Source organism: Pipistrellus hanaki, assembly GCF_964339955.1.
Source record: "Pipistrellus hanaki genome assembly, chromosome: 3".
Taxonomy (NCBI): domain Eukaryota; kingdom Metazoa; phylum Chordata; class Mammalia; order Chiroptera; family Vespertilionidae; genus Pipistrellus; species Pipistrellus hanaki.
In genome coordinates, this window is record NC_140505.1 from 101,501,241 (window position 1) to 101,528,122 (window position 26,882).

The 26,882-nt window shown below is 38.5% G+C and overlaps 1 protein-coding gene across 4 annotated transcripts in view; it reads left to right on the forward strand.

Annotated features, from left to right (window-relative positions):
* Positions 1 to 26,756, forward strand: part of LNX2 (ligand of numb-protein X 2) — a 61,864-nt gene extending 35,108 nt beyond the window's left edge. For all 4 annotated transcript variants that reach the window (XM_084878688.1, XM_084878687.1, XM_084878686.1 and 1 more), the window contains 8 exons: positions 5,120 to 5,367; positions 6,516 to 6,715; positions 7,243 to 7,611; positions 11,988 to 12,128; positions 14,833 to 15,010; positions 17,703 to 17,934; positions 21,342 to 21,500; positions 23,193 to 26,756. In XM_084878688.1, coding sequence (XP_084734814.1) covers positions 5,120 to 5,367; positions 6,516 to 6,715; positions 7,243 to 7,611; positions 11,988 to 12,128; positions 14,833 to 15,010; positions 17,703 to 17,934; positions 21,342 to 21,500; positions 23,193 to 23,328 — 1,663 coding nt within the window. In that variant the 3' untranslated portion in view covers positions 23,329 to 26,756. The remainder of the gene's footprint in view (positions 1 to 5,119; positions 5,368 to 6,515; positions 6,716 to 7,242; positions 7,612 to 11,987; positions 12,129 to 14,832; positions 15,011 to 17,702; positions 17,935 to 21,341; positions 21,501 to 23,192) is intronic.
* The last annotated feature ends 126 nt before the right edge of the window (positions 26,757 to 26,882 follow it).

Here is a 26,882-nt window from a genome sequence, read left to right on the forward strand (position 1 = left end):
TGATACTCAACCACTGAGCCACACAGGCCGGGCTCACTTTTCTTGTTTCTAAGATGCTCATATTATTTGAGTTTTATTAAGTACTTGTCATTGTGCTGGCATTACCATGCATTGTGTTTTATTTTACTTCTAACCATGCATTGTTTTGTTTTATTTTATTTCTATTACAGCTGTCCCACCACTGACACTAATACTACTACTAATAAGATAGTGTATTCGGTTACACTGTATATTCCCCAATGTGAATCATAGTTGTATCTGGGAATGATGCAACTATATCATAAGTTTTATGTAATTTTGTCTCCATAAGAAGAGCCATACTAATGGGAATGGAAGTATAACCTTCAGCAGAAAGGGGAAAAGTCCCCCAGTTTGGCTCTGGTTGCTATAAGAGCTTTTTTATCTTATTTTTAAAATTTTAAAAACAACTGCAATAGAGCGGCCTCCCTGGGAAATTCATACTGCCTCTATTGCCTCTTTTAAGGGCAGACTACCGTCTCAGAGGTACACTTCCATTTGCATTGTCTGAGAAGTTAAATGTTGCATGTATTTTATTTCTGTTGTTTTTATTTATTTGTAATATCTTCTATACTAGATTTCTGCTACAATGAGTTATCTGCTTGAATAATCCAAGTTATGTCCCTTAATGCCAGTTGCAGTTTGTATTGTATTGTTAAATACTCCATTTAATAAGATGCATGGGTTTTTGTTGTTGTTTATGATTTTGGTATTTTTTTTTTTTAGTGATCACCAAGGCCTTTCTCATTCTTACATTCTATAATTGTGATTCTAAGTACAAGTTTCTGGAACAAATTCAATTTATAAGGCCTAGAGAAAGAACTCCATAAGAATGAATTTAGTGTGACAAAGTGGAAACAGGAAGCATCTTTGAAATCAGATCTGAGTGTGTTTTAAATGGCTCTACAATTTGACAGCGATGTGATGGTGCCTTAGTTGACTTTCAAATTTCCCATTTTGTAAAATTGGGATAATAGAGTGATTGTGAGGATTCACTAAAATTCTGTATGTAAAGGTTTTTACATGTGACGGGCACATATTAGATGCTTTACAAATGTTGGTTTTTCTTCATTTTCTTTCAGTTTCAAATATTTGCAAACTTTAGGAATGATGGCTGTGAGTTGTCTGTCTGGTCTGGCCAAACCTGCTCTGATCTATTCATTCCATATAGTCTTTTTTTGCGGGGGAGAAGGGGGAGTTTATTGAGATATATTTCGCATACTATAAAAGTCAATCTATTTTTAAAGTGTACACTAGTAGTTTTTAGTATATTCACGGAAGTATACAGTCATCATTACAATCAAATTTTTAGACCATTTTCAACACTCCAAAAAGAAATCTCATCCCCATTAGCAGCCATTCCAATTCCCAGGTGTACAGGTTTTGCATGGTCTTTCTCAATTCTCCTACTCACTTAAGCCCTGTAATTCTTAGTGTGATGTTTTTGTAGATGCTTGTATTAAGGTAACAGAAATGCTGGCATTATAGTTTGGGCTCTTGCCCTTAGCATCAAAAGTGTTCTTTCTTGGGTCACCATGACTTTTTCAATACTTAATCAAACTAATGCTTTTTGGTCTTTATCTTATTTGTCCCTTATGTGGTATGTGTGTTATTGGCCACTTTTTCTTTGGCAACACTCTTGTCTCCCTTGATTACTTGGAAGTCTTGCTCTCATTGTCTCCTCTTGTCTAGTTGTTTTTTCTCAATCTACTCATCTGTTCCATCTTATTCCAATACTACAGGCCTGGTGCATGAAATTTGTGCATTGGGGGGACGGGGGGAGAGGTGGTCCCCCAGCCCGACCTGAACCCTCTCCAATCCGGGAACCCTAGGGATGTCCTCTGTTTGGGCACTTGGGCCCCTCACACCAGCTTTGAGAGGCCAAGCGACAATGCAGCTGTATCTTGCCTACCGTGGCCTGGGCCTCCCCGCTCCAAGTAGCGGACCACTGCGCTGTGTGCACACGTGAGGCTTTTCTCCTGTTGCATGCTGAAGGGAGAGGGGAAGGCCTTTCTCATCCCCGAGAGTGCCCTTTCCCACACCTCGACCGGCTCTCTGTCCACTCCCGTCCCGATTTCACAGGCAGCAGACGTGCTTGTGCAGGCATAGTTGGGGCCTGGCTTGCCCTCAGGGGGCGTTCGCCCAGGATGCGAGCCCCCATCCGGGTCAGACCGGGCAGATGAATGGATGGACGGCTGGAGAAAGCCATAGTGACTTCCCTGTGGTGTGAGGATTGCCTGTGGTTTCCATGGTGGCGGGGCCGGGTCCACGTGGCAGGAGGAGGCTTTGAGGTTGTGCGCTTGGGAGGATCGACCAGTGTCACAGGCATCATGGGGCCGCCCTGTGTGTCTGTGGCAGTGGGATCTCCATGTTGTTTACCCAGTGGCCCATCCAGGTCCGGTGCCTTACCCTGATGTCCACTCTCTGTCATCACGCCCAGGCCCTTCCTTCATTTGGGTCCACACCCTCTCAACTTGAATGTGCAGCCCCTCTCGGGAGTCACCACCGATGCTCGCACGCCCCGGTTGGTGTCTGCTGACCGTGCTTCGAGAACCGGCCTTCTGTCGTGTGGGTGTCATCCCTCACCCCCCCCCACCTCAGGCAAGGGGTTGGTGGTATCCCCAGGCAGAGTGTCACAGGGGTGTTTGTCGGGCGCGTGCACCCGGGAGAAAAAGAGGATTCCGGCACCAGGCAGGGGACACAGCCTCATTCCTCGGCCCAGTGCTTGAAGCAGGGAAGCGAGCCTCATGCAAGTCCCCTTGCTGCGTGCACAGCCTGTTGAACAGTCATTACTGTGATGCCGTAATGGACAATTTACATATTACCTCTTTATTATATAGACTAGAGACCCAGTGCACGGAATTTGTACACGGGTAAAGTCCCTAGGCCTGGCCAGTGATCAAGGCCAATCTGGGGGGTAACTGGCAGGGTGATTGCCCCTCCGCGTGCCCCCCCACCCCACCCCCCCGCTGGCACATGCCTTGGCTGGCCTGGCGCTGCCTTCTCATCAGCCCCACCCCCTGCCACCACCACTGGTAGCCTCCCTCCACTGGGGTGACTGGTGGGGCAATCGGGGAGCCCCACCCCCCAATCGCCCCACCACCACCATCAGTCACCTTCCTCTGCAGGAGCCCCCCAGCCTACTCACTGACCAGTCCCGCCTGCCGATTGCCCCACTGCTGCTGCCAGTCACCTCCCTCTGCAGGGTGGCCAACGGGTGATCAGGGGGGCCTCCACTGACACCCGCCTTGGCCGGCCTGGGGCCTGCGGGTTGGGGGAAGCTCCTGGTGGTCAGTGTGCATCATAGCAACTGGTTGTTCCACTGTTTGGTTGATTTGCATATTAGGCTTTTATTATATAGGATGGTTATTCTCAAAGGTAGTGCTCTCCAGTGCTGGCTAAGTTCTCTCTTTTGTATTTTCACATGATATTTAAAAGTATCTTTATTTAGTTCCTATTAGCAATTTGCTGCCCCATTGGGACTTTAAGTATACTTGCTTTTTTGCCTCTCAAACAACTTTAGATTTTTTTAAATTAATTTTTCATTTTTAACAATAAGATAGGCTTCGTAGTTATTTAGTTTGTAGGAGTTTTTTTGTGTGTAAGCTAGGCTAATTCCCAGTGTTCACATTCTATTTGTATTTCCCTTTCCTAATTCATGTTTTTCATTGAAGACTAGCTATTGCCCATGTATATATTTCTGTATGATATACATTTTGGAACTCGTATATTTATCTGTTTAGTCACAAATATTTTTTATGATGCAATTTTGTCTCAATTTTTTTATTGAAGTAAATATTTTTAAATGCATTTCTAAGTAAATATACTTACAAAAATGGTTTTTCAGTGATACCATTTTCAAACTTATTTGTCAAGCCCTTGTGGGAACATTCCCTAGAGTGCTGCACAGCAGTGCAGTGAGGAAAGTCAGCCATCTTCTTAATGAGGGGAAGAGAAAATAACTAGTGGGAGAAAGTTGAGTAAAAACTTCTTGATGATTCTTTTAAAAAACTTGAAATCCAGGACTTAAATCTTTAGTTCATGAGGGAAATTTTATTTCTATTATACTTAAGAGATAGATTGCCATTTTAATTTAATTTAATCCTATACTTAATTTTTATCAAAATGCTGCATTTTTAAACAATATTGTCATTGAATGAAGATCTACAACCCTAGACATAAAATTGTGTGCCTGCTTACCCAACATGGTGTCTGAGTCAAGTTGGGCTGTAGGATGTACATCTAGCTCTCCACTAATCCCCTCTCCTTCTCCCACCGTTCAAACTGTGCATTAGTCATGTTCTCCAGTAAACGGGTCAGGTGGAAAAGACCCTTCTAATATCTGTGTAAAACTTTATTTAAATGTTTAAGCAAGCACCTTTGTGCCCTTTTATTTGCTTAAATAAATAAAATCAAACAAATACTTCATATTTCTTAATGTTTATGTAAGTTTCCCAGATACTTGGAATATATGTTTAACTTAGCATAGCTGTAATTCCACAATTGCAATTCTAATTTTACAAACTAGGATATATGTTTTCTTTATTTCCTTCCATGTCTGTTATACAGTTATTTGGGCCTTTGCTATGTTTTCCTACAAATTGTAAACCTTCAATGTTTTGCTATCATTAATGAGTAAATGTTTGACATTGGCTGTGAGAGTGCAGAGTCAGGCATATGGGCATTAAGGTCTAAGCGCTTAAGGGCTTATTGAGAAAGAAGAATATGATTTCCAGTCCAGTCCAGGCAGTAAACCTGTAGAAAGGGTTGTACTCAGAATTTCAGAATAAGTCTTGTAGTATTGAGACAACTATACTGTATACTATACTGGTGTGTATGTCTCTGGTACTAATGTATGCTCAAATTTTTATTGAAACATTCTTTGAGATATATACCAAACCATTGTTTATGCTGACGCCTTGTTTTAAATTCACTATGTGAAGTGGTAAGAACTTACTTCAAGTGGAATTATAACTTATGGATACCTCTAGGTGCTTTGTGCAATAGAAGCCACTGCCATTCTTTTGTTATGGTATGAGCCATTAGTCACTTTTTTTCTCCTTTCAAATAATCTGGAAACCACCTGATATTTTCTTTTTAGGTGTCCTGGAGCTTCTCATCAGAGAGTTGCCCTAGAGAGAAGGAAAACCAGCAAAACTCAGACAGAGACTGAAAACGAAAATGGAACCACTATAATAGATCTCCCAGGTACCTCTCCACCCGAAACGGACTGCTCAGGGACAGGCACAGCGCCTGCCGAACGGAACTTGACCTCAGCCTCTCTTCCTGTATGGACTGAGGAGCCTGGCCTGGACAACCCTGCCTTCGAGGAGAGCACCATTGCTGATAGTATGTGCTAGTCACCTCTTTCTTTTCTGTTTTCAAATCGGACATTTGCTTCCTCCTTACTTCCTTCTCCGATTTTCCAACGTGTATTTTTTTCCCTCTTAAAAAAATGATTTTATTGAGATAGGATGGAATCACCCTAAGTTTATAATTCGAACAATTGGCATTTTAGAAACAGAACGTGATCTTTACCCTGGAAGAAGGTGCCCCCACCCTCTTCTGTTATAGTTCATGAATTTGCTAGTCATTAACAGCTTCTTGTTTGCTCCTGTGTTCAGACTTTGTTGTTTTTTGACTAAAAAATCAGTAACATCAAGAATGACAAAAACAATACCTTGGATTAAATGCTTGTTCTGTGTCAGGCCCTGGGCCAAGCACTTCATATAAATTAACTGATTAAGTGCTTGTTACAATATTATAGGGTTATTTTTTTTTTAATGGTGAGAAAATTGAGTCTTGAGAGATTAATTGGTCAAGCTCATACTGTTAAGAAATGGCTGGATATCTGTCTCCAAAGCCACACTATGACTACTGCACTCTGCTGTCGGTCACTAATCCGACTGTACAAACCCACTAGGAGCAAACAGAAAGCCTGTAGTCCTAGACATTGGGCATATCTCTTGGAATTTACTTTTAAATATGATTTTCCCTTAAAATTTTCAAGTTTTACTAAACATTTCCAAATTTCCCTGCCATAGCTAGAACTTTTTTCGTCTATGAAGGCTCACCATCCACCTCTTACAGCTCTCCTACAGCTGTGATTACTCGCTCAGCATCTGTAGTGATTACATAGCACAGTTATTTTTTTCCTTAAACTGCCTTGCATGTTCACATTTGTTAATGGTTCAGACTTTCTCTTATCAGTTAGAACAAGATGACTGTCTTTTAATATTTCTTTATCAGATCATTGTACCTTCCCTAGTGATCTGATACATGGTAGCTATTTGTTGGTTATATACTGATCACCTTCGGAAGAGGAAATGTTTAGATAATATTAACATATAGATATTTTGTCACTATCTTTTTCTTTTCCAGTGGTATCATTAGTTATTAGTCATATATTAACATAAGATGGCTTATTTACCTGAAGAACCTCAAAATATAAAACATTTATTTTCTTTCTTTTTTCTTTCTCATTTTTAACTTCGCAGCCACACAACAGCCACCTAGTTTACCAGAAGGTGAAATCACCACGATTGAAATTCACCGATCTAATCCTTACATTCAGTTAGGAATTAGCATCGTGGGTGGCAATGAAACACCACTGATTAACATTGTTATCCAGGAAGTCTATCGGGATGGGATAATTGCCAAAGATGGAAGGCTCCTTGCTGGAGACCAGATTCTTCAGGTACCAATTTTAATTCTGTTAATTTGTATCATTTTGTTCTTATTCATAAATTTAAAACTTGAAAATTCATGGTGCTGTGGAACCTAAAGTATATGAATGTGAGTATATTCTTATATGTAAAATATTAGGATTTTGTAATTTCTTCTGATTCCCCATATATTTTATGGAATTTTTTTTTTCCTACCTTAATTTCAATCCCAAATATGTAACACATTTTACACATAAGGAAACACACTCAAATAAGTTCTATAATGACCCTCGGTCATCCAGCTAGTACATAGCAGAACAAAGGATGCTAATTCAAGACTATCATTAATGCTGTAATCCTAACTACTATTCTCTACTTAATGCTAATTATAAGTTAATTTTAGGAATTCTGTATTTTAAAATGTCTTTAGAGGGGATTTCTTTGTAAATAATGATTGTATATCATTTTTACAATATTAGTTTCCTAGGGAAATGTTATTTCTATAACTAGAAGGGGGGAATATAGTCACAGTATGATCATAATTCTTTTTTGTTTTTAGGTCAACAACTATGACATTAGCAATGTGTCGCACAACTATGCCAGGGCTGTCCTTTCACAGCCCTGCAGCACCCTACAGCTCACTGTGCTACGAGAGAGGCGCTTCGGTAACCGAGTGACTAGCCATTCTGATGGGAACTCTCCACGAGAAGAGATTTTCCACGTGGTTCTTCATAAACGAGACTATGGTGAACAGCTTGGCATCAAACTTGTACGACGGACGGATGAGCCAGGAGTTTTTATTCTTGACCTGCTGGAAGGGGGGCTTGCTGCGCAGGATGGGCGACTCAGCAGCAATGACCGGGTGCTCGCCATCAACGGGCATGACCTGAAGCATGGAACTCCCGAGTTGGCTGCACAGATCATTCAGGTACATTTGAGATATGCATTCCAAATGCTTGGCCTTTGTTACCACATATCAGTATTTTGTTTTCATCAGCCAATAACATAAGAATCTGGGCATGTTTAATATTTCATTGGAAAAAGCAAGCATAGCTATTTAAATTCTTTGAAATCCACAGTCGTATAACTTCATTATAGATAGAATCTTTCCTAAGCACTGTGTCCATGAACTTTTAGCCTGGCTATTTATAGGTGCAGTCTCTAAAGTGTCATTTCTCCTTTGCTCCCTTGGGTCCATCTAGCAGTAGACATAGCACACGGTGTTGTCCACATATAACAAAAGAGAAAAGTAAAGTTCAAAGGATCTGTGATTACCAAGGTTGTGACTTACCTCATCTCTTACCTTCCCTTCTTCACTTTAAGATACATAAAAATAGCAAGTCGTTTTTTGTTAAGAATAACTGTTATCCTATAATGCCTTTTTTTTTTTTTTTCATCTTAAGGAATTTAAAGCAATTCAAACACATAACATTTCTCCTCACAGTATCCCTGTAAAGAAAGTAAGGATAGTTATTATCACAGAAAAACCATGTTTTTAGTGAGAGTATTACTCCAGATAAATTTAGAAGACCACCCAGAGAAGATTTCAGGTTCTGCAGCAAGCCATGGCGTTTAACCCAGTGTGGGGATCTCCTGCGGAGATCAGGGTGAAACAATAGTGCCTTTTTTTTAAAGTAAGCCCAACAGAACACTCTAAAGGAAATCAAGAATTAATATAATTGAGCATCAGGAATTAAAATAGGTGGATAGTCACTAAACATGTGTGCACTACATAGAATCAAATAATAATGAGAATTTAAGATTATAAGAAAACCCAATTCTCAAACCTCTATAACTTACTCCTTTTTAAAACTTTTGGTTCAGTATAGCCTTACAGAAACACACAGCCACATTGCACTGAAGGGAGATTCAGTTATCGGCCTCAGTTCATAGACAAAATTTAAAGAAATTGGGTGCCTTAAAATTTCTTGAAATCAGAGGCAGTAATTCGGACCTTTACCTGTGGATACCAGCCAGCAGCTGCCCTGGTGAGGACAGGTACATCATGAAAGGGCCAGGTTGGTGAGAGGAGGAGGGGGTGGGGGGGAAAGTTAATCAATTATGGGATTTGTTAAAGGAAACAGGAGAGCTGAGTAAACTTTATATAGTGAGAAATCAGATCAGTAAGATACAGATAAATAGATTGACTAAATATATTTCAGGCAGTGTTAAAATACTCAATTCTTAAGTAAATGGTCCTCACTAAATTTCTAACCAAGTGTGAAAAAATGTACTTACACAGGTAGAAAATACATTAAATTTTTTTCATAATAATGTATATTTTGATTTTTATAATGCAGTAGTTAAATAGTTGCATCATACTTTCCTCAGAGAATAGAAAACTGAAGTTGGTCAATTTAGGTTTCTCTGTGGGAAAAAGAAATGTATTCCATGTCCCATAAAGAGAATCAGAAAGACAAAATACAGAAAATAAAGAAGGAAGTTAAATCACATTCAATCTAATAACCCCAAAATGTCAACATTAATGTTTTGGAGACCATCATTACAAACATTTTTTATGTGTTTGTCCACAGGTAAATAGGTGCATATTTACACAAACACTTAACATTATGCACTTATAAATTCTGAGTTTGCAACTTTTTCTTTACATCAACAGTATATTGTGAACTTATTATAATAGTAAGTGTAGCCGAAACCGGTTTGGCTCAGTGGATAGAGCGTCGGCCTGCAGACTGAAAGGTCCCGGGTTCAATTCTGGTCAAGGGCATGTACCTTGGTTGCGGGCACATCCCCAGTGGGGGTGTGCAAGAGGCAGCTGTTCGATGATTCTCTCTCATCGATATTTCTAACTCTATCCCTCTCTCTTCCTCTCTGTGAAAAATCAATAAAATATATATTTTAAAAAAAATAGTAAGTGTAGATTCACATCGTGATTTTTAATACCTGTGTGCATGTTGTGTTCTATAACTTTTATTTTCAGGTTTAAGACATTTTGCTAAACTTCCTTCTGTAAAAATCAGACTATACTAATTTATACACCCAGTAACAAAGCATGCTACTTACTTATGAATCATGGGTATTGTCATTTGGGTATCCTGCATTTTAAAATATATTGACTTTAACACAACTCTTTTGCTATGTTTGAAATCCTGGAATATTACATGTGTGGTCTGTTTAAAGTTAGCCTAAACACAAATGTTGAAGTGTTTCAAGCCTAATTGCCCACTTCCATCACATGCAAAGAATTTTGTCTTTGGCCCTAACCAGTTTGACTTAGTGGATAGGGCGTCGGCCTACGGACTAAAAGGTCCTGGGTTCGATTCCAGTTAAGGGCATGTACCCTGGCTGCAGGCATATCTCTAGTGGGGGGTGCACAGGAGGCAGCTGATCAATGTTTCTCTCTAATCTATGTTTCTGGTTCTCTACCCCTCTTCCTTTCTCTCTGTAAAAAATCAATATAATATATATATATATATTTTTTTTAAAGAATTTTGTCTTTGAAGCAATCTAAGATCAATGATTCATTTCTATTTATAGTTTTGTAAGTAGGAGTTTCCCAGTAAAGTTGAAGTACTGATTATGAAATATTTAGTAGTTATCACATGTTAAGCATAATGAAAATGATCCTACACTGACATGAAGTCACAAAGGGAGCGTCTCACCACTTCACACTGTGATCTAATAACCTGAAGTATCAGAATTCTAAACATTCTACTTTGTTATTGATCTTTTAGATCACATGTGTCAAACACAAGGCCCGCGGGCCAAATCCAGCCCGCCAGGCCTTGCAATGTGGCCCGCACCGCGCTGTCATCACTGCACTCCGCTGTCAGTTTATGACATTGTCAGTTTATGACTGTTCAGTAAACCATTCGGCCCGCGATTTAGGCTGGATTTTAGATTTTGGCCCCTTCTCTGATTGAGTTCGACACCCCTATTTTAGATCAAGCCCCAGACTCTGCTTTGGAAGTATGGCTATATATTAACTGTTCTTTCAGTTATTCTAAAGAACTTGTTTGAAACTATTTAGTGCTATAAAATGTTTGAATAGAAAATGGTTTTCATTGGGGTCTTAAAGTTGGTTATCACTTATTTTCCAATTTAAGAACTAAAAATGGAGTAATTTCTTAACATTGTTGACTATAGTTATGAGGGTGTTCCCCTCTTTCTACCACAATTCCTTGAAAGTAGGCTATCCTATTTTCCCAGAGAAATAATAATAAAATTAAAAATTGTGGTCATGACCAAGAGTCAATATCAAATAAATTAGGCTTGTACATTAAAAAACAAAGATAAAATAATTTAAAGTAAAAAATTAAGTAACAAAGTATTTTTAAAAATTATACTAGATATGAATCTCTGTTTAAAATACAGATATATAGATAACGGACTTCTAAATTTAAAATAATCATCATAAACCTCTAAAGTAACTTACCATAATAATCCTTAGGGACATGTGGCTGTGTCATACACATACAGTGTGTGTGTGTGTGTGTGTGTGTGTGTGTGTGTGTGTGTGTATGTGTATGGTCTTGTTATACAGTATCTCTATAATCATTCTTTTAAGGACTGTTTAAAAAAATTGGTCCTATTTTGACTTGAACCTATCACAAGCAAAAACAAAGCTGTGCATAGTTTCATCAATTATTACTTCCAAAGTAGCCACTATAAAATTTATTTCAAAGGTCACAATGGATTTTAATTAAGTTTTGAATCATTTCTTCCTTTCTATCTCCTTCCTTTGCTGTGACCCTCTCAGTGCCAGGACTAGTATTGAAAGGGCAAAGAAGAATTTTTAAAAAGTTATCATACAGGTTTGGCTCAGTGGATAGAGCCTTGGCCTGTGGACTAAAAGGTCCCAGGTTTGATTCCGATCCAGGGCACAGCTTGGGTTGTGGGCTCAATCCCCAGTAAGGGGCATGCAGGAGGCTGCTGATCAATGATTCTCTCTCATCATTGATGTTTCTATCTCCCCCTTCCTCTCTGAAATCAATAAAAAGTATATTTAAAAAATAAAATAAAATAAAAAGTTACCTTACCCTTCAAGAAATCCAGGGGAGATGGGAATACAGGCAGTTTTGCTGCTTTGCCTTGGTTATTTTGGAGGTAGAGTTGGGAAGGGCATATCCAGGAGCTCTGTGTGTGTGATTCACCTGCAAAAGTTTTAAAATATTGACTCATGAAATGAACCTCCTTCTTCCTCACCACCAGTGCTTGCATTCACTACCCAAGCAAGGTTCTGGTATAGCGATAAGTGCATTGGAAACTATACTGCCTGTAATTTTTACAATGAGAAGCTTCATTAATGACTGGTGGTAATGTATGTATGTGTGTTTCCTCCAGGCTAGTGGAGAAAGGGTCAATTTAACAATTGCTAGACCAGGGAAAGCCCAGCCTGGTAACACTATCCGAGAAGCAGGAACTCAGAGCAGCAGCCAGCACCATGCGCAGCCACTGTATTACAGCAGACCCAGCTCACATAAGGTGAGGTGTTGTGTTTGTTTGTGTGTTTTAATTTATCCACCCTCAAAGGACCATTGTTACAGCTGGTAAGATTTAAATGAAGGCTGCTATTCTGTTGGAGAAGGTGAACATGGGCATTGGGGAGGTGAAATGTGCATGTTTTGCTGCCTTGGAGAGTGACTCTTTTGTCTCAGTTCTTCAGACAACAGAGGTGGTTTCTTAGTGAAGAAGGTCCCTTCTGCCAGGTGATTGATGAGAAATGTTTGATCTTCCAGGAAAAAATTTCTGTTTAGTCTTCCTTGAAAGTGGGCTTTATCTTGGATTACTCATTTAAATGCAGCAGTTGGTTGTCTGACTGAAAAAGCAAAATGAAGACAGTGATGACAAGTTTATACTTTGCAATCGAGCAGGTTGCCTGCAACAACAGAATTAGATATGCGATTATTAAACGTATAAATCATACATTTTGATAGATACAAGTATAGCACTTTTTTATATTATAGCTTAATAGGAATACTACCTTAAATTATTTTAAGTTTCCATATGTTGAGCATTTTTACAGCTTCATTAATATTTCACTGGTATTATAATATATTCTTAAGACATGTATGTCTGTACTGAGAATTTTGATACTCTCTAACTTTAGTTCCAGAAATGAAAAAAGAGTGGTACTTCACTGCATTTTTTCATATTATTTACTTCATTGGATCCTTTGTGTGAACTCAACTTCTGATTGGCTAGGATTTTTTCAACGATTACGTTCACCCAACTGTGTGAAAATATAAGCTAAATGTGAGGTTCAAAAGTGACTTTCCTTAAGTAAAATTAAATTATTTTACCAAACAAAAACTTATCCATTGGTCTGCTTAAAAACTATAGAAGTTGCCTATGTGTTAAAATGGCTTCTTAATGTAAGTACAATATTTGAAAAGTAATTACCTTTGGAATGTCACGGGTACCCTAAAAAAGCATTGCTTAAAGACATGAGTATTTTTTGGCCCATCAAGTTTATCTGGTTTTCTGAGTTTAAGTATAGACTTGTCACTGATCTTTGGTTTAGTTAATACATACACACAATTATAACCACAGTCTTTGTTCTAATTTTTTAACAAAAAAACAGAATGTATGCGGGAAACCTTGTAATTTTGCCTTCATAATGATGACTGTGAAAAAGGAGTTAGTGTTTTGAACAGTAATTTCTAATAGTAGTCATTTCAGATAGCTTGTCCTTGCTTTACAAGATAAATATTCTTAAAGAATTGTAGTATAAGCCAAAAGTTGATTATTGAATCTTTTGTGTCATTGAATTTTACAATGATTTGAGATATGGATGTCGGACAACATTGTAATTTTAAGACATAAGAAAATTTTTAAAATTATGTTTAATTATTTCAACATTCATATAGATAACTGCTTCATTTTGTTTGGAGCACATATATTTTTCTCTTTTAACTCTGCTAATTCTTATTCTCTTTAATTTTATGTCACAGTGTTTTACATAGTAATGCTGAATTTATTCTTATTCTAGGTACTCTGCAAACCTGTTAGTTGGGCCAACCACATGAGATATACTTTAAGAGTTAATTTAGCTATTTACTCTTGCACTTATTATGACAAATCTGATATAGAAAAATAAAGGTCTCCTAGGGAAAGCCAAAACACAAATTCATGAAACAACCTGTTCAGGTGATTATAATTGTTAAAAAATTAAAATATATGTTTACTAATAAACTTCTATGTAGCTGTTTGGATAAGCATTCATATGGTGTTGAACCTGAGAAGTTTCCTTAAAGCTTACCCAGTAAAACCATTGATTTTGTTAGGTTTTGTTCCAGGGGGGAAAAAAAAAAAAAAAAAAAAAAAAAAAAAAGCATACATCTCAGCTGTCAGAGGACTAGAATCCCTACCTTTAAATAATGAAATACCTGAGAGCTAAAACGCTTAATATCCTCAAGGCTGGGTTTACATGTCCTCATATAAATCCTCTTGTCCATTTTGAAGAATACTAACATAGATTTTGTACATTTAGATAGGAGACCACCTTAAGATATTTACAGGTTTTCAGCTAGGTCATACCTGTTTTTAGGAATGCTCTGCTATTATTACAAATAATTCTCTTAATAAAAATTTTAGGAGTACAGGGGTCCAGGATCAGAGAAAGCACATGACCTGGAATTCTAGGACCTGGTTAATAGATATGTGCATGTCAACTCTTTAAATTTATGCCACTAAAGGAAATATTAAAATTCTGTAAATGTAACTCATATATTTCCACTGTTGATATTGTTAGTAACATTAATATAATCTTGTATAATACTATCAACTTTCCTTTCAAACAATAGGGAAGAAAGATGGAAGAAAAGTTAATTAGCTCATATTTAGAATCTTAAAGGTCAAACATTATTTTCTTTTATAGAATTGATCATATATCGGACTTTAAGGTAACTATATAAATGATGTGCTTGTTTTACTTTAATTTACACATGCCAATAGTCCTAAGTTGTTTTAGTTCCATTGTCATACGAAAAATCCAAAGTTTGACGTGATCCACAGTGATCAGTGTGTAGTTTTGAACCTATGAGGAACTGTGTATTACTTTCAGTTCTATACTGAGTGATAAAAAAAATTACAGTTACCATGTAAGTTTTTACATTAGTTTAAGCTGTCCTCGTTTTATATTCATTTCAATAAATATATTCCACAAAATTTTCCTCTCATGATTTAGGATCTTACCCAGTGTGTTACTTGCCAAGAAAAACACATTACTGTAAAGAAGGAACCTCACGAGTCCCTTGGAATGACAGTGGCTGGGGGCAGAGGAAGTAAGAGTGGGGAACTGCCCATTTTTGTGACCAGTGTGCCGCCTCATGGCTGCCTTGCACGCGATGGCAGAATCAAGAGAGGTAAGATAGGTTTGTCAGTAATGTCAATGATGTCACTACATCTTCTCCCTGAATTCAACTATGAACGTAAAAACTATGTACAACGTTTTCTCTTAAATATTACTTTTTTAATTCTTTAAAATGTCCCTTGCATATATAAGCATAAAGCCTCTTTCTAAGCGTAGAAAAATGCCTACTGTAAAGGGAAATTGCTGAAGGTTGGCATTTACTAGCAGTTATGGAGACTGTTGGTCTATTTTATGCTAGAAAATATTTTCTAAGAAATTTATGTTTTCTACGTGATGGCAGACTAGATTCTCTGAAGGACCATCTCCAAAATACAAATGTTGCTTAAAATAAAGTGGGACGGGTTCACAGGGGATGTGGAGCAAAGACAAACTTTAAAAATGTAGTGGGTTTAGGGATTAACACGAAAGTTCACATTCCGCATCAATACTATATTATTTGTGTACGTGGGGGTGGTAGTGGTGAAAACAGCATTCTTCGTACACTTGGTTTATTCATGTGGAAAAGTGAGTCTTAAAAGCTATTTTTTTTCAAGAGTGAGGTTTGATTCCTACCTCAAGCCACATACAAAAATTAACTTATTATGGACCCAATACCTAAATGTAAGGTCTACAACATTCAGAGAAAAACTCATGACCTTGGACTAGGTGGTGGTTTTCTTAGATATGATACCAAAAACACAAGCAACAATGACAAAATAGATAAACGACTTCATCAAAATTGCAAATTTGATAATGGACCCACACCACCAAGAAAGTAAAAAGATAACCCACAGAATGGGAGAAAATATTTGTAAATTGTATATCTGATGATTGTATCTATAGTACTAAAGAACTCTTACAACTCAATACATAAAAGTGTAAATAACCCAATTGAAAAACGAGCAAAGGATCTGAATAGACATTTCTCCAAAGGATATGCACAATGTCATTAGTTATTAGGGAAATGCAAATCAAAGCCACTTCACACTCACAAGGATAAATATAATTTTAAAAAAAAGCAATAGCAAACATTGGCAAGGATGTGGAAAAATTGGAATCTTCAGATATTGCCTGTGGAAATGTAAATTGGTGCAAATGTTTTAGATAAGAGTTTAATAATTCCTCAAAAAGTTAATCATAGTGTTACCATCTGATCTATAACAATTCTGTTCCTAAACAAATGGAAATATGTGACCACACAAAAACTTGTACATAAAGTTTCATAGCAGAATTTTTCAAAATAACCAAAAAGTAGAAGCAACCCAAATATCTGTTAGTTAACAAATGGATTAACATAATATGGTATATCCATACAATAGAATGTTATTTGGCTCTAATGAGGAATGAAGCATTGGCACAAGCTACAGTATAGGTGAACTTTGAAAACATTATGCTCATGGAAAGAAGAAGCCAATCACAAAAGACCACATGTGGTTCCATTTATATGACATGCCCAGGTGGGAAGATCCATAGAGATAGAAAGTAGATTAGTGATTACTTAGGCCTGGGGGAAGAAAAGAGACTGTTAATGGGTACATGTCTTTTGGGAGTTGATCTTAAAATGAGGGGTCTCTGTGACTATACTAAAAACCATAAAGTTGAAATTAGAATAAATTGAATGTTATATGAATAATCTCTTTAGAAGGCTGCTATTTTTTACAGGTATTTGTCCAGTTATAGAATTGGGGGTAATTTTATTTCCTTTTTATTATTTGTTATGTTTTCTAAATTTTCTACAATGAAAATGTTTTGCTTTAACAATCTGAATAATAGATGAATTGGGAGAGGAGTTTTTATATAGGTTTCTTGATACAAGTATGTGTGCCTCCTACAGAAATAATCTTTTTCTTCCTAGCCTTTTATTTAATCCCCACTGCCCTTTTTATCATATTATTTGACAGAGGAACAAATACTTTTTTTTCTCCCTCAAGGAAAAGATGTTCAAATCACTAGTTTCATTTCTTTGTGTAGGCCCAAGAATATACTCTCTACATATTCTGATATGTGTGCACTGAGTGAACTGTGTAGGGCTGTCTTTATGTATAAAACTGTGTAAACATAGAATATTAAAAATTCATGTCTAAGTGTCAAATAATTTTTGAATTAGAAAGAACAGTAGAAATCATTGAAGCTCAAAGAAGAGAACTGAATGTGCAAGGGCCTGTACTCAGCTAAACCTATGACATGCCAGGGTCAAGGATTTTGACTTTTGACTTCCAATGGAATCACAGTTCCTCAAGCCACACTTTTCCCTATATATTATGAAATTACTTTAAATATATATATATATATATAATTGATTTCAGAGAGAAAGGAAGAGGGAGGGAGAGATAGAAACATCCATGAAGAGAAAGAATCATGGATTGGCTGTCTCCTAAAAATCCCCCACTGGGGATCAAACCCACAACCCTGGCATATGCCCTTGCAGGAATCGAACCTGGGACCTGTCGGTTCGCAGGCTGACACTCTATCACTGAGCCAAACCGGCCAGGGCTGGAGTGATTTTCATGAGTTGAATTTTTTCTCAGTATTATAAAAATTACAAAGAAGAAAAAAAAATGGTCTTTTACCTTATCTCATATGAGTCATGAAACTAGCTTTTGTTGCTTAGCTTACCAGTAGAAGAATTTACAGGGAGATAATCACTTAGTAGCTCAGCTCATTCTTTTTCTTTTTTTTTTTTTTTTGCCTTGTCATTTGAACAGGTGATGTGTTGTTGAATATCAATGGCATTGATCTGACCAATTTAAGTCACAGTGAGGCTGTTGCTATGCTGAAAGCCAGTGCTGCATCCCCTGCTGTTGCCCTGAAAGCCCTCGAGGTCCAGGTTGTTGAGGAGGCCACCCAGGCCACGGATGCGCAGCCAAGCACTCTCAGTGAGAACGAGTACGATGCCACTTGGTCCCCATCCTGGGTCATGTGGCTTGGGCTTCCAAGGTACTGACAGCTTTTTTTGTTGCTTAATAAAGTAACTAGTAGCCCTGTGCACGAATTCGTGTGCCAGTAGCTCTCTGTGGGGCCTGGCCACTCTTCGCCCGCTCCCCAGAGGCCCTCTGCAGCCCAGAGGCCCGTTCACGGCCAGGCATGGAATGCTTGCCTCATTGCCGAGGTGACGATGCAAGCATTCCCCCAACCCCCCACCGCTCCATGCCTGCTGCACAGAGGCCCTCCACGGCCAGGGTGGAACGCTTGCTTCATTGCCACAGCAATGCCCACTCTCAGTGACCACCCCTCCAGGACTGGGGGACTCCGGTGGGGCTGAGAGGACTGGGTGCTGCCATCTTCTGGCTATGGGCACTGGCATATTTGTGATGGAGTGCTGGTTAATTTGCATATTACCCTTTTAGTAGATAGGATTATAATTACAATTTTTATTAGTGTGTAACCCAGTAAATTTTAGATAAAAGTAGCAACATCAAATCAAGTTATAATAAATGGTCATTTTTTTAGCTTATATTTAAAAGGTAAATGTAATAATAAGAACTAAGCTAAAAAGACATCTATTTATAAAAATTAATAAATCCATTTGTCTGTTTCTGTTAAGGCTCATACGTGGGCAAGCAGTCTCTTGCTCAGGAAAGCTGTCATTATCAACGTTCATTCTGATACATGCTTAGACTTCATGTTCATGGGGTCAAAGTGTAGAGCCTTGTCTTATCCCAGGAGGCTTTCTAAAAGCCCTTTGTTCTTAATGCTTTTAACTCTTCCTAAAATGGCTGGGTATAAAACTCAATTTTTATTGGGCATAGGAGTCTTAAATCCAATGATTGGTATTCAAGCATAGCTGTTCCTACCCACGTTTCTAAAGAATTCACTGCTTCATGACTGACTGACCAGCCAATGTGTTCTGAACTTGGTTAGGGTCTGGTCATGGACCTCCAGGTGATTATTGCATAATTTGATCTTGAGGTGGGAAGAATGTGCTCTTATCTTTGTTTCCAAATCAGCTTAGATTCTTAACATATAAAAAAAATCCTAAAATCGAACTATGATGAAACATTTTGATTCTTAACAAAGTATGAAAATTACTCATTTAAAATAAAAATAAAGGATAAGAATGTGCCAATTTCTGGGCTACCTAGCTTCATTTGGAATAAATTAGTAATAACTACCGTGTTTCCCCAAAAATAAAACATCCTCCGAAAATAAGACCTAGTGCATGGAAAGATAAGACATCCCCTGAAAATAAGACCTAGCGCAACTTTGGGAGAAAAAATTAATATAAGGCACTGTCTTATTTTTGGGGAAACAGGGTAGAATTTGTATAGTACTCTGGTTTATGAAGTACTTTCAGATAAAGAACAATAAAAAAAAAAGGATATTATTAGATTAGATTATACAATTGGATTAGTAGATTACACTAATAAAAGAGAAAAATGCAAACTGACCATCACTCTCCTACACCCACAGCCAATCAGGAGCGAGTATGCAAATTAGCCCAACAAAGATGGCAGTGGCCACAGAGCTGGAGCAAGCAGTAGGCTTGGGTTGCCCCCAGCAATGGAGGAAGTCAAGCTTCCCATCCACCCTGGCCAGCCCTGGCCTCTGCCCAAGGCTACAAAGTTTCAATTGTAGAAGATAAATAAATCCCAGATACCTGCTTCCAGCCAACCCTGGCCTTTGCTCAAGGAGGCGATGAAAAAAAGAAAGATAAAATGGTGGGGCTGGGATACTGGATCACCGGGGGAGGGCCCAGGCAAATGGGGAGGGAAAGTGGGGGCAAGCAGGGCAGCAGGGGGCACAGTTGGGGTGAGCAGGCTGGCAGGGGAGGCAGTTGGGGGTGAGAACACTGGCACAGGGGCAGTTGGGGGTGATTAGGCTGACGGAGGGCGGGGGGGGGCGGTGCGCGGCAAGCAGGCTGGCAGTTAGAGTGGTCAGGGGCAATCAGGCAGACAGGCGAGCGTTTAGGAGCCAAGAGTCCGGGATTGGGTGAGGGATGTCCATCTGCCAGTTTAGGCCTGATTCCTGTAAACTAGCTGTAGAACATCCTTCCAGGAGTCCCAGATTGGAGAGGGTGCAGGCCGGGCTGAGAGACAGCACCCCTTCCCCCCCCCCCCCCCACGTGCACAAATTTCGTGCACCAGGCCTCTAGTTTGTTTACAATCTAACTTGCTAACTTGTCTTCTTGGTTTAAAACAAACAAAAAGGCTGCCAGGTCACTGTGCGCAGTGATTATCCACCTATGAACCAGGAGGTCACAGTTCAATTCCTGGTCAGGGTGCAGACACAGGTTGTGGGCCAGATCCCCAGGGGTGGTATGCTGGAGGCAGTCAATCATTGATTCTGTCTGATCATTAATGTTTCTGCCTCTCCCTCTCCCTTCCTCTCTGAAATCAATAAAATAAAACCAACAAAGAGGCCTAAAATTGTAATAGAATTCATGTCTCGGGGACCTGTAGGGACCTTGTGGAGAGAGATATTTTTATGACAAATGATTTAGCTACTAGATATCTGTTTATTTCATACACCAAAATTGAAATAGGAGATTTTTATTACTATTTTCCAGATTTGAGTCCCCTATTTTGTCAATTAGAGTCTCTTAAAATGGAAGCATATTAAGTGAAAAAGGAAAATACAGCAAATTCTAATTCCTTGGGTAGATTAAAAAGGTGGATAGTGATCTTACATTTTGGGGGAACCTGCTCTACTCATTTTCTTTCAATTGAGTGCTGAAGTCATACCACTTTTTTTGTTTTGTTTTGTTTTTGTTAATCCTCAAACATTGATATTTTTTCCATTTATTTTTTTAGAGAGAGTGGAAGGGCTAGGAGGAGAAGGGAAGAGAGAGAGAAACATCAGTTGGTTATCTCCCATACATGCCCCAGCCAAGACCAGGGATGGAACCTGCAACTCAGAGACATGCCCTTCACCAGGAATCAAACCTGGGACCCTTCAGTCCATAGGCCGATGCTCTAACCTCCTACCCACCCAGCCAAGTGTACCACCATATAAATTTTGAAGGTACCAGTGGATATCAGAATGGAGGACCTGTTAACAGTACAGTGAGAAAATATAGGTTCAGAACCATTTTATACAAGTTTGGAGGTGTAACTTATAACCAAGTTTACTTAAATCCTGTGTGTGTGTGTGTGTGTGTGTGTGTGTGTGTGTGTGTTATTCACTTGGGAAGAGAAGACTGAAAAAAATGAAAGAAATTCAAGTCTACGTAGAACTGCATCTGTGCTGGAAAATGGTGGTCAAAATAATGCATTCAGAAGAAAATAAAGTAGCCCTTTTTCTTTTCCCAGTGATGGAAAGTATGACATGATGTGCAGTTATAACAAAGATGAGCAGGCTGTAATTGCCTCCATTAATTGATTATTGGTGTCTGTATTTGTTTATAGTTCCCTTCATAGCTGTCATGATATAGTTTTACGAAGAAGCTACTTGGGAAGTTGGGGCTTTAGTATTGTTGGTGGATATGAAGAGAACCACACCAATCAGCCTTTCTTCATTAAAACCATTGTCTTGGGAACGCCTGCTTATTATGATGGAAGATTAAAGTGAGTCTTGTTATTTACTGATGTAATTCATGTTTGTTGTGACCGATATGATCTAGACCAGGGATCTGCTCCAAATGCAGCTGTTTTTGTAAATAAAGTTTTATAGGAACATGGCCATGCTCACTTGTTTACATGTTGTGTGTCACTGCTTCTGAGCTACACTGGCAGAGTTGATTTGTTGTGACAGAGACCATATGATTGGCGAAGCCTAAAATATTTATTTACCATCTGGCCCTTTATAGGAAAATATTGCCAACCCTGATGTAGACAAAGCATTACCTTGACAATCTTGCCACTCATAGGTATATTTTGTTAATCTGGTGACAGGCCTGAACCTGAGTCATTGCACTTCACATACTATGATGTGACTAGCTCGGAGCAGTTTTGCCACACAATTCACTCAGGTCTAGTCCTGTCATTAGATGCCTCTGCTGTATTTTTCTCCACAGCACTTACATCTCCCTAACAATATATTTATGCAAGCTCCACGCAGGGAGGGGGAGAGGGGATTTCGTTATATTTGTTGTTACATCCCTGGTAGCCAGAGCAGTGCCTTGCATATGTAGTAAGGTCTCAACAAATATTTAATGGACGAGTGTGGGATAGTTGACAGTGTGCCAGGCACAGTGCTGGGTGCTTGAGACTGATTGGATTATCAAATCCTCTTAAGCCTAGGAGGTGTTGTAATTCCCACTTATAAACCAGATAACTAAGGCTTAGAAAGGTTAAGAAATGTGCCCACAATCAAACAGCTGAGAGTGGTTGACGCAACTCAAACCCAGACTACCTGGCTCCAGAGCCTTTCCCACCATCCCCTTGGCCGGTTGTCACCACTGGGCAGGAAGGACTTGCTCAGCCTCCGTGCAGCCTTCTTTACTTTTTCAAAACTCAGGTGCAGGGAAAAGAATGAGGTATTATATCAAAAGATTATACAAACCAAGAGAAGGTGGGTGATTTATAAGTTCTTAGTGCCTAGTTTTTGATGAAAGAATTAATTCGCAAAAATTAAATTGACATCGTAGACAAAAAGCAGCACAGAGAGATTACAGTGTTTGCAAATAGAAAGTAACATTAAAATAATATTGTGAAAAGTTGGTCAGGTTTGGTACACTCCAGATAAGTCTTTTATCAGATTATTTTATAAAATGGAAAGTATTATTTTACAAGGAAAGAGTAGGGGGAAATGAATTAGCCATTCTCTTAGCTAAATTAACCAGAACGAGTCTGTTAGCTCATAATTTGCATTCCACCTACTTCCAAAAAGAAGTTGAGATAGCTAACAATAAAATAGTATGTTCATATTACAAACTAAAGACCAAAAGTCATAAAAGATAAATTTATTCGCCTAATTATATTTTGCCTTATGCTTACATGAAAATTATTCTTCTTGCCCTTGAAATCACCCACTGGTTAAAGGAGAGAGGGTGGCAGAGGGATAATTGGCCATGGAAAACCAGCATAGACTTAAAAATTCACCCCAGATGTTTCTCTCACTAGATAATACACTCTAATCATTGACAATTAATGGTTACTAAGTTAAACTGATTTTTATGCTAAACAAATCTCCAGGTAATCCATGTTTCTCCCTCTCCCTTCCTCTCTCTCTCAAATCAATAAAGACGTATTTTTAAATGGTTTTAATACCATGAAAATCATGACAGTCTGTTTCTGTTTCTGTCTGTCTTTGTCCAGATGTGGAGATATGATCGTGGCTGTGAACGGCCTGTCAACTGTGGGCATGAGCCATTCCGCGTTAGTTCCCATGTTGAAGGAGCAGAGGAACAAAGTCACTCTGACAGTTATTTGCTGGCCTGGCAGCCTGGTATAGATTTTGGAATAGATTTTGACTCAAACATCTTTCTTTTATAGGTTTTTCATAAAGGAAATCCTTTTTTTTTTTTTTTTTTTTTGTCTTTCTAGTTGTTAGGAGCTACTAGCACAGCTAGTATATACAGGGCCCCAAACCACTAAGATTGTCCTTCTGTTGTTATTTAAGTGGTTAAACTCTAGTTAGCCACATTTCTTTCCTCTTGGAAACAGTCTTCCACTAATCCTATGAGTTCATATTTTCAGAATGTGACCTATAATAATGAATGAAGTCAGTCAAAACTGTGACCCAGCCAGCTAGATTCAAGGACTTCTGGCGGCTCTTTGTTTTCACTGACTGAACCAGATAATGAGTTACACATGCCCAAGACTGGTACCAGTGAAGACAGGAGCAATAGCATTTGCTATCACTGTTACTGCCAATGCCAGGAATGGATAGATTTTAAATTTGGATGGTAACCATTTCCCATTTTTCATAGGTGCCAACATTTCAAAACTTCATACTGTTTATAAATTTTTATGGCTTATTTCTTAATCTCTCAGTGCTCAGAGATGATGAAGAAATAATTTTGACACCACAAGTTTATTTTAAAAAAAACAAAAACATCCCTTTATTAGAATATTAGAGAATAAAAGATAGCATTATCCAGTGACAGGAATTTGAGAGAGAATTATAGTTTAGTACTGGAGATATTAAAAGCTGCATATACTTGAACAGTCCAAAAGCATTAAATATTCATTTCCAAAGGAATGTTTCATGTAGGAAAATTTTAAAGCAGTTTTTGCTAAAATTATTTTTTAGAGTTTGTATTATCTTTCTGTCAATAAACCTGGCTGGATATGTTTTTGTGATTTATGCAATTAGATCATAAAGATAAAACCATTCAAGACACATTTACCCAACACAGCTAAGTAGGGGAAGCTACACTTTTAAAATTTTTATTCATTAAGATTCTTGAGTGTTTTAGAAACCCTTCTTTTTCATCATTATTCCTTTACTTACGAACTTAATTATTTTTTTAAAAAGTGAAAAATTCTGTGTTGTTTTTTTTAAACCTGAAATAGTAGATTTTAGATGTGAATATCTATCAGTTTTTGGTCACTAGACTATTTCATATTTTTTGAGAAGTTTTTGAAAGCTATGACCAGCCCATTATGTTTGTCCTTTATTCAATATGATTGTCCTTCAGAAGAAGGCGTGAATAAGATAAAAAATATCCTTATTAATATTGTGCATACTTGAAAAAAGTTTCATTAGAAACCTAGTTCAGAATCTGAGCTAATTTACAAATGACCTATGTAATGAATGGTATTGATCAGAGAATGTATTTCAAAATAACTACAGTATATTATGAAGCATGACCACTTTGTTTTCAAACTTAGCAATTGCATTGCTGTGCTCATTGTATTCTAGCATGTCACCAATCATTCCAGTTAGTTTTATAATGATTTTTTAAAATATATCTCCTTTGAATAAATAAGAAATGGAATAATTATTACTAACTTGTTCAACCTCTTAGCCACACTGTAGTTGACAGGTAACCAAGATACAGTGGAATGCCCCATGCAGTATATTACTGTTATGTTATGATTGGCTTTGGAAGCAATTTGATATTGAAATGCTTTGATATTCTAATTGACATGGAACAAGTTTTATTCCTACTCCCCAAGTAGAATTTTGTAACCCACTTTGCTATTTTTAAAAACATTTTGTAAAAATGAGTCATTTCTTGGGGAATGGCCATCCATCAACAAATACCCCAACCTGCTACTTTATTATATATAAAATAGTTTTCATTGAACTCAGTGATTATAATGAGTATTCTGAAAGAAGAAATACTTTTCAATATTATTTTTATTATGGAAATCTTTAAATCAGCTTAAGCTAATTTGGTTTTATTACAAAAGATTATATAGCTTTTGGTCAGAATAATATTTGGTGATGGAAATTTATTCATAATTTATTGTTACTGTTGAAATATTTGAATTTTGTCATTTGAAGCTTAAACAGTTAAATATTTCTATTTGTTCTGTGCCTTCAGTTTAAATTATTTCAGGATTTTCCAGGTATGTTTAAATAATGATATGATGATCATTCTTGATGGAAATAAAAGTCATCAATTCCATAATAGCAGTATTGTATCTTTTCTGGAACAGCAGATGTTAACTCATGATCCTTATTTTTGTTATCATTACAGTATCCCAAGCTTAAACCTCAGGATCACAAATCCATCTTCTAGTTCTCATTCCTCTAGGCCAGTGGACAGCAAACTCATTAGTCAACAGAGCCAAATATCAACAGTACAACAATTGAGATTTCTTTTGAGAGCCAAATTTTTTAAACCTAAACTTCTTCTAACGCCACTTCTTCAAAATAAACTCACCCAGGCTGTGGTATTTTGTGGAAGCGCCACACTCAAGGACCAAAGAGCAGTGTGTGGCTCACGAGCCAGTTTGCTGACCACGGCTCTAGGCATATGATCTCTAGTGACTTGCTTTGCTTGTGCAGTATCTCTAGACAGGTGGCTACTGAGTGCCTAATTGTGACCAGTGCTACATGTTGAAATGATGATATCTTGGACATATGGATTATATAACACTAGAGGCCCTGTGCACGAAATTCATGCATGGGGGAGGGGAGTATGTGGTATGTGTCCCTCAGCCCAGCCTGCACCCTCTCCAATCTGGGACCCCTCGAGGGATGTCTACCGGCCTAGGCCTAAATGGGCAGTTGGACATCCCTCTCACAATCTGGGACTGTTGGCTCCCAACTGCTTGCCTGCCTGCCTTCCTGATTGCCCCTAACCTCTTCTGCCTGCCAGCCTGATCACCCCCTAACCACTCCCCTGCCAGCCAGATTGATGCCTAACTGCTCCCCTGCCAGCCTCTTTTTCCCTAACTGCCCTCCCCTGTGGGCCTGGTTCCCCCCCCCCCCCCCCAACTGCTCTCCCCTGCAGGCCTGGGTCTACCCCAACTGTCCTTCCCTGTAGTGCTCTCCCTTCTATGCATCTCACACGGCCCTATATCTGAAGGCATAGCTTGAACACAACCGCTCCCGTTTACCTTCACTTCCACTTGCAAGAGAATTACCCTCCTTGTGATGGAACCTCAGCCAGCCTTCATATTTGTATGTTTTATGGCTCTGACCACTTTCTACCTAATGACTGTCACAGTTTTAAGTACCATCTTTGATGGTCATCTTGTAATTTTGAATACCATAGGTGCCCTAAGTCTTAGCTCCCACAGTCTATAGTATGAATGTCCTATTGCTTTAAGATTCATCATCTCAATCCTCCAAACTAAAACAATATCTCCAAACATTGGCCTACTTCCCTCCCTCCCTCCCTCCCTCCTTCCCTTCCTCCTTTCCTCCCTCCTTCCCTCCCTCCTTCCCTCCCTCCTTCCCTCCCTCCTTCCCTCCTTCCCTCCTTCCCTCCTTCCCTCCTTCCTTCCTTCCTTCCTTCCTTCCTTCCTTCCTTCCTTCCTTCCTTCCTTCCTTCCTTCCTTCCTTCCTTCCTTCTTCCCTAACCACCTCTGCCTGCCAGCCTGATCACC